Source organism: Neodiprion pinetum, chromosome 5, assembly GCF_021155775.2.
Source record: "Neodiprion pinetum isolate iyNeoPine1 chromosome 5, iyNeoPine1.2, whole genome shotgun sequence".
NCBI lineage: Eukaryota > Metazoa > Arthropoda > Insecta > Hymenoptera > Diprionidae > Neodiprion > Neodiprion pinetum.
Genome location: NC_060236.1, coordinates 23,085,103 through 23,097,510, shown reverse-complemented (window position 1 = coordinate 23,097,510; position 12,408 = coordinate 23,085,103). Strand labels below are relative to the sequence as shown.

At 40.4% G+C, this 12,408-nt stretch overlaps 1 protein-coding gene across 3 annotated transcripts in view; it reads left to right on the top strand.

Moving 5' to 3' along the window:
* LOC124220673 (synaptic vesicle glycoprotein 2C) overlaps window positions 1–399 on the top strand; it is a 49,911-nt gene extending 49,512 nt beyond the window's left edge. For all 3 annotated transcript variants that reach the window (XM_046629908.2, XM_046629906.2, XM_046629907.2), the window contains exon 9: window positions 27–399. In XM_046629908.2, the coding sequence (XP_046485864.1) occupies window positions 27–82 (56 nt within the window). In that variant the 3' untranslated portion in view covers window positions 83–399. The remainder of the gene's footprint in view (window positions 1–26) is intronic.
* The last annotated feature ends 12,009 nt before the right edge of the window (window positions 400–12,408 follow it).

Below are 12,408 nucleotides of genomic sequence, written 5' to 3'. Positions count from 1 at the left end.
TTTTTTCTCCATTTTTCCCAAAACAGGAGGAGGTCTGATGTGCTTAGGTTTACCAAACACAACGCGCCAGCCGTTGTCCTGATACCGTTTTAATGAAAATTTATTGAAATTGAATATATAAATATTTATATATAAGAGGAATATAAATTGAACAAAAAAAAAAAAATAAAAACTTTAAATAAATAAATAACACACTCGATTCTGATCGAGCTCCGTTGTATAGTCATGATGCATTTGTATTATTAGGAAGATGTACGTAACCGGTCTGTATACCTTTATTATTGTAACATGCCCACCCCCAAAGTTTGACTGCACTATGCACACATACACGCACACGCACACACACACACACACACAAACACACACAACCACACACACACAGAGGCACATACTCACAAATTGCATACGCTCACAGTACATGTAACACGTGATTGTACACAGAGTGGACATATGTATGTATACGTATGTCAAATGAATGTGTACTACATGTTGGAATGAAAAATATTTACTTAGTTTCCGCGTTGAAGAAGTTGGAGGTGAAAAAAAAACTGTTGAAAAATTAACAGAAAAAAACAAAACAACAACATGTCAGTAATGATATTGTGGTATATTTTGATCAGAGGAACGAAGTCAGAGGTTACAAAAAGAAAAACTAAATAATTGTCGCCAAGTATATACATATATTAAATAAACTGGATTATGTAAAATTCTGAATTACCCTAACAATAAGCGAGGCAGCATGCACTACAATATTTATACGTATATTATATACTGAATCACTCGGCAAGTAACGTCGTTGTTAAAAATTAATTAATTGAACCAAGCGAATAAAATATGCTAATTATAATGGTACATAACTCCGTTAAATTTAATATACGTATTATAGGTATGTTCTACGTATATCAATTACGTAATACTTTCTTAAATAATGAATAAGATGAAGATTTTTATTACGATTAATAGTTATGTAATGTGACTAACAGGTTATTTATGAATCAAAATTACGGTTTCAAAATTGTTTGTTCACAGTTCCTCGATTTCTTTTTTTTTTCTTTTTCTTTGTTGTTTTTCACGTTCTAATTCTCACTTCTGCTCCTTTGCCAAAAACATGTATATAAATCTAAATGGTGTAGTAAGTTTCTTGCTTCGGTAATAAATACTCTGTATAAATGCCGATTATTTGAAACCTCATACAGCTCATATACATATCAGCAATAACACGAATAATTTGTTTTCTTACTTGCAAATTTAATTTCCCAATAGAAAAATATAATCATCATTGCAGTGGTTTGTGTTGCAATGAATTACTGAGGAAAGTATTAAAGCACGAAAAAAACAAAAATGTCATATTGAGAATCTTAGAAAAATACACGACCCCATATAGGTGAAGTACGATGATTGTTATTGTTTGAAACTTTTACGATTATATAAATATTGGTTATATATACAATACCTATACTGTACCTATACATATATATCTAGATACCGTAAGCTGTTGATAATTTGGATGATTTCTTACTGTTGGTACTAAAGAGAATCGTTGAATACACACAATGTATTATATTATGCCTATTTGTACTCAGTGTTAGAATACTCAGAATAAAATTATTTGGAATTGTAACAATGCTATCGAAATTACTATATTCAGCGACTGCTCATGTAACTTCAAAAAAGGGCCCGTATTAGATGAAAGTATGAAATCAAAAAAGAGCTTAAACAATGTAAGAATATGTGTTTGATGTATCTAAGATATACGGTTTTATAATTGTCATTCCTAGATGAAAGTTGTGCAGAAATTTGAAACTTCTGCATACTTTAGAGTCTTATGAAGAGATGTGTGAACGCTTTCAAAAATATTTAATCAGATTTTTCACACACTGAAATATTTGTGTTCGTACACCTCAGTTTTTGAGTAGCTTTTTGATATTCGACGTATATTTTTTGAGAACATTTAGAAGACAGGTACTTACTTCAATATTTATGGAAACTGGAGAAAACTTATACCTTATTGGACATATGTATAGTATTCACTAGTCAATCACAATTGACCAGAGATTCATTCATTTTCTACGAGATGAGTGCTACAACGATGAGAGGGAAATCACGGGATCGATCTTAAGTTTAGTGTAATGGAACAGGCTAACAATGTGTGATCGAACTGTGCCGTTCATCATATGGGATGCAACATTTAAGTATAGAATTCTGGAACTGAGGAAGCGGATATTTGATCATAACGTCAATTACGAAGGGAATTTATTTATTTATTTAATTATATGCATTTATCAAGTACTAATCTAGCAGTTAACGCTTGCACGGAAGCTTCGAGCATGCTTACAATTCGAATAGCTCGTCCATTTGAGTGTCGGTGAATTTTTCGCGATTGTTCACTAGCTCTGACCAATCAATTCTGTGGTCTCGTCCCTCAAAATTCTATAAAATACCAGTAATCCTAATGATAGGTGCAACATTATCTCGATTCTATGAATATACGCGTATCCTAATTTTACGGCATGAATTTGTTCAAAAAATAAGACGACAAAGTGAATAACACAACTGTTACTGCTTTTACATCGAATTCAGATTGTTAAGTACAATACTCCTCTTGTGAGAAACCTGACAACAAGTGTCGAATCTCAAATTATCTCAGAGGCTACTTTGATTCGCGGTTTTGTTTGCTCGAATTGTTTTGAATTGGAATAAGGATATGAATTTCTGACTTTTCATCTCTGAAACTTTACCCGTTGCTCGCAAGGTATTGCAACTACGCCTGATCGATTTCTCTCGCAACATTACGTCGGAGTAGTGCATCGAAGAATTTATTCCAGCACTTTTCGGAATCGTGAAAATTTTCACAAAAATGGAAAGGGGTTAGCCTTACTTTTTTTTCATTTTTCGACCAAAAAATTTTTGGACTCAGATTCGATTCGTATGAACCTTTTCTGACTAATTGGACTCCCAGGAACTCAGAAAACGCAGCAGAAAGTGCGTCGGACCAACAGCAGAGAAATAACGACGGATGGAGTACAAGCTGAAAAATGGCGAAAATTTAGGTTCAGGTTATTTGGCTGTAACTTTTGACTCGTTGACCGCAGCGTATTGGGACTGCGCCCAATCGATTTCTCTCGCAAAACTACGTAGGAATAGTGCATCAAAGAATTTATTCCGGCACTTTTCAAAATCGAGAAAATTTTCGCCAAAAATGGAAAGGGGTTAGCCTTACTAATTTTTTGGACGAAAAATTTTTGGTCTCAGATTCGATTCGTATGACCCTTATCTGACTAATTGGACCCCCAGGAACTCAGAAAACGCAGCAGAAAGTGCGTCGGACCAACAGCAGAGAAATAACGACGGAAGAAGTACAAGCTGGAAAATGGCGAAAATTTAGGTTCAGGTTATTTGGCTGTAACTTTTGACTCGTTGACCGCAGCGTATTGGGACTGCGCCCAATCAATTTCTCTCGCAAAACTACGTCGGAATAGTGCATCAAAGAATTTATTCCGGCACTTTTCAAAATCGCGAAAATTTTCGCCAAAAATGGAAAGGGGTTAGCCTTACTTATTTTTTGGACGAAAAATTTTTGGTCTCAGATTCGATTCGTATGACCCTTATCTGACTAATTGGACCCCCAGGAACTCAGAAGACGCAGCAGAAAGTGCGTCGGACCAACAGCAGAGAAATAACGACGGAAGGAGTACAAGCTGAAAAATGGCGAAAATTTAGGTTCAGGTTATTTGGCTGTAACTTTTGACTCGTCGACCGCAGCGTATTGAGACTGCGCCCAATCGATTTCTCTCGCAAAACTACGTCGGAATAGTGCATCAAAGAATTTATTCCGGCACTTTTCAAAATCGCGAAAATTTTCGCCAAAAATGGAAAGGGGTTAGCCTTACTAATTTTTTGGGCGAAAAATTTTTGGTCTCAGATTCGATTCGTATGACCCTTATCTGACCAATTGGACCCCCAGGAACTCAGAAAACGCAGCAGAAAGTGCGTCGGACCAACAGCAGAGAAATAACGACGGAAGGAGTACAAGCTGAAAAATGGCGAAAATTTAGGTTCAGGTTGTTTGGCTGTAACTTTTGACTCGTTGACCGCAGCGTATTGAGACTGCGCCCAATCGATTTCTCTCGCAAAACTACGTAGGAATGGTGCATCAAAGAATTTATTCCGGCACTTTTCAAAATCGCGAAAATTTTCGCCAAAAATGGAAAGGGGTTAGCCTTACTTATTTTTTGGACGAAAAATTTTTGGTCTCAGATTCGATTCGTATGACTCTTTTCTGACTAATTGGACCCCCAGGAACTCAGAAAACGCAGCAGTAAGTGCGTCAGACCAACAGCAGAGAAATAACGACGGAAGGAGTACAAGCTGAAAAATGGCGAAAATTTAGGTTCAGGTTATTTGGCTGTAACTTTTGACTCGTTGACCGCAGCGTATTGGGACTGCGCCCAATCGATTTCTCTCGCAAAACTACGTAGGAATAGTGCATCATAGAATTTATTCCGGCACTTTTCAAAATCGCGAAAATTTTCGCCAAAAATGGAAAGGGGTTAGCCTTACTTATTTTTTGGACGAAAAATTTTTGGTCTCAGATTCGATTCGTATGACCCTTATCTGACTAATTGGACCCCCAGGAACTCAGAAAACGCAGCAGAAAGTGCGTCGGACCAACAGCAGAGAAATAACGACGGAGGGAGTACAAGCTGAAAAATGGCGAAAATTTAGGTTCAGGTTATTTGGCTGTAACTTTTGACTCGTTGACCGCAGCGTATTGGGACTGCGCCCAATCGATTTCTCTCGCAAAACTACGTGGGAATAGTGCATCAAAGAATTTATTCCGGCACTTTTCAAAATCGCGAAAATTTTCGCCAAAAATGGAAAGGGGTTAGCCTTACTTATTTTTTGGACGAAAAATTTTTGGTCTCAGATCCGATTCGTATGACTCTTTTCTGACTAATTGGACCCCCAGGAACTCAGAAAACGCAGCAGAAAGTGCGTCGGACCAACAGCAGAGGAATAACGACGGAAGGAGTACAAGCTGAAAAATGGCGAAAATTTAGGTTCAGGTTATTTGGCTGTAACTTTTGACTCGTTGACCGCAGCGTATTGGGACTGCGCCCAATCGATTTCTCTCGCGAAACTACGTCGGAATAGTGCATCAAAGAATTTATTCCGGCGCTTTTCAAAATCGCGAAAATTTTCGCCAAAAATGGAAAGGGGTTAGCCTTACTTATTTTTTGGACGAAAAATTTTTGGTCTTAGATTCGATTCGTATGACCCTTATCTGACTAATTGGACCCCCAGGAACTCAGAAAACGCAGCAGAAAGTGCGTCGGACCAACAGCAGAGAAATAACGACGGAAGGAGTACAAGCTGAAAAATGGCGAAAATTTAGGTTCAGGTTATTTGGCTGTAACTTTTGACTCGTTGACCGCAGCGTATTGGGACTGCGCCCAATCGATTTCTCTCGCAAAACTACGTCGGAATAGTGCATCAAAGAATTTATTCCGGCACTTTTCAAAATCGCGAAAATTTTCGCCAAAAATGGAAAGGGGTTAGCCTTACTTATTTTTTCGACGAAAAATTTTTGGTCTCAGATTCGATTCGTATGACCCTTATCTGACTAATTGGACTCCCAGGAACTCAGAAGACGCAGCAGAAAGTGCGTCGGACCAACAGCAGAGAAATAACGACGGAAGGAGTACAAGCTGAAAAATGGCGAAAATTTAGGTTCAGGTTATTTGGCTGTAACTTTTGACTCGTCGACCGCAGCGTATTGGGACTGCGCCCAATCGATTTCTCTCGCAAAACTACGTCGGAATAGTGCATCAAAGAATTTATTCCGGCACTTTTCAAAATCGCGAAAATTTTCGCCAAAAATGGAAAGGGGTTAGCCTTACTAATTTTTTGGGCGAAAAATTTTTGGTCTCAGATTCGATTCGTATGACCCTTATCTGACCAATTGGACCCCCAGGAACTCAGAAAACGCAGCAGAAAGTGCGTCGGACCAACAGCAGAGAAATAACGACGGAAGGAGTACAAGCTGAAAAATGGCGAAAATTTAGGTTCAGGTTATTTGGCTGTAACTTTTGACTCGTTGACCGCAGCGTATTGGGACTGCGCCCAATCGATTTCTCTCGCAAAACTACGTCGGAATAGTGCATCAAAGAATTTATTCCGGCACTTTTCAAAATCGCGAAAATTTTCGCCAAAAATGGAAAGGGGTTAGCCTTACTTATTTTTTGGACGAAAAATTTTTGGTCTCAGATCCGATTCGTATGACTCTTTTCTGACTAATTGGACCCCCAGGAACTCAGAAAACGCAGCAGAAAGTGCGTCGGACCAACAGCAGAGGAATAACGACGGAAGGAGTACAAGCTGAAAAATGGCGAAAATTTAGGTTCAGGTTATTTGGCTGTAACTTTTGACTCGTTGACCGCAGCGTATTGGGACTGCGCCCAATCGATTTCTCTCGCGAAACTACGTCGGAATAGTGCATCAAAGAATTTATTCCGGCGCTTTTCAAAATCGCGAAAATTTTCGCCAAAAATGGAAAGGGGTTAGCCTTACTTATTTTTTGGACGAAAAATTTTTGGTCTTAGATTCGATTCGTATGACCCTTATCTGACTAATTGGACCCCCAGGAACTCAGAAAACGCAGCAGAAAGTGCGTCGGACCAACAGCAGAGAAATAACGACGGAAGGAGTACAAGCTGAAAAATGGCGAAAATTTAGGTTCAGGTTATTTGGCTGTAACTTTTGACTCGTTGACCGCAGCGTATTGGGACTGCGCCCAATCGATTTCTCTCGCAAAACTACGTCGGAATAGTGCATCAAAGAATTTATTCCGGCACTTTTCAAAATCGCGAAAATTTTCGCCAAAAATGGAAAGGGGTTAGCCTTACTTATTTTTTCGACGAAAAATTTTTGGTCTCAGATTCGATTCGTATGACCCTTATCTGACTAATTGGACTCCCAGGAACTCAGAAGACGCAGCAGAAAGTGCGTCGGACCAACAGCAGAGAAATAACGACGGAAGGAGTACAAGCTGAAAAATGGCGAAAATTTAGGTTCAGGTTATTTGGCTGTAACTTTTGACTCGTCGACCGCAGCGTATTGGGACTGCGCCCAATCGATTTCTCTCGCAAAACTACGTCGGAATAGTGCATCAAAGAATTTATTCCGGCACTTTTCAAAATCGCGAAAATTTTCGCCAAAAATGGAAAGGGGTTAGCCTTACTAATTTTTTGGGCGAAAAATTTTTGGTCTCAGATTCGATTCGTATGACCCTTATCTGACCAATTGGACCCCCAGGAACTCAGAAAACGCAGCAGAAAGTGCGTCGGACCAACAGCAGAGAAATAACGACGGAAGGAGTACAAGCTGAAAAATGGCGAAAATTTAGGTTCAGGTTATTTGGCTGTAACTTTTGACTCGTTGACCGCAGCGTATTGGGACTGCGCCCAATCGATTTCTCTCGCAAAACTACGTCGGAATAGTGCATCAAAGAATTTATTCCGGCACTTTTCAAAATCGCGAAAATTTTCGCCAAAAATGGAAAGGGGTTAGCCTTACTTATTTTTTCGACGAAAAATTTTTGGTCTCAGATTCGATTCGTATGACCCTTATCTGACTAATTGGACTCCCAGGAACTCAGAAGACGCAGCAGAAAGTGCGTCGGACCAACAGCAGAGAAATAACGACGGAAGGAGTACAAGCTGAAAAATGGCGAAAATTTAGGTTCAGGTTATTTGGCTGTAACTTTTGACTCGTCGACCGCAGCGTATTGGGACTGCGCCCAATCGATTTCTCTCGCAAAACTACGTCGGAATAGTGCATCAAAGAATTTATTCCGGCACTTTTCAAAATCGCGAAAATTTTCGCCAAAAATGGAAAGGGGTTAGCCTTACTAATTTTTTGGGCGAAAAATTTTTGGTCTCAGATTCGATTCGTATGACCCTTATCTGACCAATTGGACCCCCAGGAACTCAGAAAACGCAGCAGAAAGTGCGTCGGACCAACAGCAGAGAAATAACGACGGAAGGAGTACAAGCTGAAAAATGGCGAAAATTTAGGTTCAGGTTGTTTGGCTGTAACTTTTGACTCGTTGACCGCAGCGTATTGAGACTGCGCCCAATCGATTTCTCTCGCAAAACTACGTAGGAATGGTGCATCAAAGAATTTATTCCGGCACTTTTCAAAATCGCGAAAATTTTCGCCAAAAATGGAAAGGGGTTAGCCTTACTTATTTTTTGGACGAAAAATTTTTGGTCTCAGATTCGATTCGTATGACTCTTTTCTGACTAATTGGACCCCCAGGAACTCAGAAAACGCAGCAGTAAGTGCGTCAGACCAACAGCAGAGAAATAACGACGGAAGGAGTACAAGCTGAAAAATGGCGAAAATTTAGGTTCAGGTTATTTGGCTGTAACTTTTGACTCGTTGACCGCAGCGTATTGGGACTGCGCCCAATCGATTTCTCTCGCAAAACTACGTAGGAATAGTGCATCATAGAATTTATTCCGGCACTTTTCAAAATCGCGAAAATTTTCGCCAAAAATGGAAAGGGGTTAGCCTTACTTATTTTTTGGACGAAAAATTTTTGGTCTCAGATTCGATTCGTATGACCCTTATCTGACTAATTGGACCCCCAGGAACTCAGAAAACGCAGCAGAAAGTGCGTCGGACCAACAGCAGAGAAATAACGACGGAGGGAGTACAAGCTGAAAAATGGCGAAAATTTAGGTTCAGGTTATTTGGCTGTAACTTTTGACTCGTTGACCGCAGCGTATTGGGACTGCGCCCAATCGATTTCTCTCGCAAAACTACGTCGGAATAGTGCATCAAAGAATTTATTCCGGCACTTTTCAAAATCGCGAAAATTTTCGCCAAAAATGGAAAGGGGTTAGCCTTACTTATTTTTTGGACGAAAAATTTTTGGTCTCAGATCCGATTCGTATGACTCTTTTCTGACTATTTGGACCCCCAGGAACTCAGAAAACGCAGCAGAAAGTGCGTCGGACCAACAGCAGAGAAATAACGACGGAAGGAGTACAAGCTGAAAAATGGCGAAAATTTAGGTTCAGGTTATTTGGCTGTAACTTTTGACTCGTTGACCGCAGCGTATTGGGACTGCGCCCAATCGATTTCTCTCGCGAAACTACGTCGGAATAGTGCATCAAAGAATTTATTCCGGCGCTTTTCAAAATCGCGAAAATTTTCGCCAAAAATGGAAAGGGGTTAGCCTTACTTATTTTTTGGACGAAAAATTTTTGGTCTCAGATTCGATTCGTATGACCCTTATCTGACTAATTGGACCCCCAGGAACTCAGAAGACGCAGCAGAAAGTGCGTCGGACCAACAGCAGAGAAATAACGACGGAAGGAGTACAAGCTGAAAAATGGCAAAAATTTAGGTTCAGGTTATTTGGCTGTAACTTTTGACTCGTTGACCGCAGCGTATTGGGACTGCGCCCAATCGATTTCTCTCGCAAAACTACGTCGGAATAGTGCATCAAAGAATTTATTCCGGCACTTTTCAAAATCGCGAAAATTTTCGCCAAAAATGGAAAGGGGTTAGCCTTACTTATTTTTTCGACGAAAAATTTTTGGTCTCAGATTCGATTCGTATGACCCTTATCTGACTAATTGGACTCCCAGGAACTCAGAAGACGCAGCAGAAAGTGCGTCGGACCAACAGCAGAGAAATAACGACGGAAGGAGTACAAGCTGAAAAATGGCGAAAATTTAGGTTCAGGTTATTTGGCTGTAACTTTTGACTCGTCGACCGCAGCGTATTGGGACTGCGCCCAATCGATTTCTCTCGCAAAACTACGTCGGAATAGTGCATCAAAGAATTTATTCCGGCACTTTTCAAAATCGCGAAAATTTTCGCCAAAAATGGAAAGGGGTTAGCCTTACTTATTTTTTGGACGAAAAATTTTTGGTCTTAGATTCGATTCGTATGACCCTTATCTGACGAATTGGACCCCCAGGAACTCAGAAAACGCAGCAGAAAGTGCGTCGGACCAACAGCAGAGAAATAACGACGGAAGGAGTACAAGCTGAAAAATGGCGAAAATTTAGGTTCAGGTTATTTGGCTGTAACTTTTGACTCGTTGACCGCAGCGTATTGGGACTGCGCCCAATCAATTTCTCTCGCAAAACTACGTCGGAATAGTGCATCAAAGAATTTATTCCGGCACTTTTCAAAATCGCGAAAATTTTCGCCAAAAATGGAAAGGGGTTAGCCTTACTTATTTTTTGGACGAAAAATTTTTGGTCTCAGATCCGATTCGTATGACTCTTTTCTGACTATTTGGACCCCCAGGAACTCAGAAAACGCAGCAGAAAGTGCGTCGGACCAACAGCAGAGAAATAACGACGGAAGGAGTACAAGCTGAAAAATGGCGAAAATTTAGGTTCAGGTTATTTGGCTGTAACTTTTGACTCGTTGACCGCAGCGTATTGGGACTGCGCCCAATCGATTTCTCTCGCGAAACTACGTCGGAATAGTGCATCAAAGAATTTATTCCGGCGCTTTTCAAAATCGCGAAAATTTTCGCCAAAAATGGAAAGGGGTTAGCCTTACTTATTTTTTGGACGAAAAATTTTTGGTCTCAGATTCGATTCGTATGACCCTTATCTGACTAATTGGACCCCCAGGAACTCAGAAGACGCAGCAGAAAGTGCGTCGGACCAACAGCAGAGAAATAACGACGGAAGGAGTACAAGCTGAAAAATGGCAAAAATTTAGGTTCAGGTTATTTGGCTGTAACTTTTGACTCGTTGACCGCAGCGTATTGGGACTGCGCCCAATCGATTTCTCTCGCAAAACTACGTCGGAATAGTGCATCAAAGAATTTATTCCGGCACTTTTCAAAATCGCGAAAATTTTCGCCAAAAATGGAAAGGGGTTAGCCTTACTTATTTTTTGGACGAAAAATTTTTGGTCTTAGATTCGATTCGTATGACCCTTATCTGACTAATTGGACCCCCAGGAACTCAGAAAACGCAGCAGAAAGTGCGCCGGACCAACAGCAGAGAAATAACGACGGAAGGAGTACAAGCTGAAAAATGGCGAAAATTTGGGTTCAGGTTATTTGGCTGTAACTTTTGACTCGTTGACCGCAGCGTATTGGGACTGCGCCCAATCGATTTCTCTCGCAAAACTACGTCGGAATAGTGCATCAAAGAATTTATTCCGGCACTTTTCAAAATCGCGAAAATTTTCGCCAAAAATGGAAAGGGGTTAGCCTTACTTATTTTTTGGACGAAAAATTTTTGGTCTCAGATTCGATTCGTATGACCCTTATCTGACTAATTGGACTCCCAGGAACTCAGAAGACGCAGCAGAAAGTGCGTCGGACCAACAGCAGAGAAATAACGACGGAAGGAGTACAAGCTGAAAAATGGCGAAAATTTAGGTTCAGGTTATTTGGCTGTAACTTTTGACTCGTCGACCGCAGCGTATTGGGACTGCGCCCAATCGATTTCTCTCGCAAAACTACGTCGGAATAGTGCATCAAAGAATTTATTCCGGCACTTTTCAAAATCGCGAAAATTTTCGCCAAAAATGGAAAGGGGTTAGCCTTACTTATTTTTTGGACGAAAAATTTTTGGTCTTAGATTCGATTCGTATGACCCTTATCTGACGAATTGGACCCCCAGGAACTCAGAAAACGCAGCAGAAAGTGCGTCGGACCAACAGCAGAGAAATAACGACGGAAGGAGTACAAGCTGAAAAATGGCGAAAATTTAGGTTCAGGTTATTTGGCTGTAACTTTTGACTCGTCGACCGCAGCGTATTGGGACTGCGCCCAATCGATTTCTCTCGCAAAACTACGTCGGAATAGTGCATCAAAGAATTTATTCCGGCACTTTTCAAAATCGCGAAAATTTTCGCCAAAAATGGAAAGGGGTTAGCCCTACTTATTTTTTGGACGAAAAATTTTTGGTCTTAGATTCGATTCGTATGACCCTTATCTGACGAATTGGACCCCCAGGAACTCAGAAAACGCAGCAGAAAGTGCGTCGGACCAACAGCAGAGAAATAACGACGGAAGGAGTACAAGCTGAAAAATGGCGAAAATTTAGGTTCAGGTTATTTGGCTGTAACTTTTGACTCGTTGACCGCAGCGTATTGGGACTGCGCCCAATCAATTTCTCTCGCAAAACTACGTCGGAATAGTGCATCGAAGAATTTATTCCGGCACTTTTCAAAATCGCGAAAATTTTCGCCAAAGATGGAAAGGGGTTAGCCTTACTAATTTTTTGGACGAAAAATTTTTGGTCTCAGATTCGATTCGTATGACCCTTATCTGACCAATTGGACCCCCAGGAACTCAGAAAACGCAGCAGAAAGTGCGTCGGACCAACAGCAGAGAAATAACGACGGAAGGAGTACAAG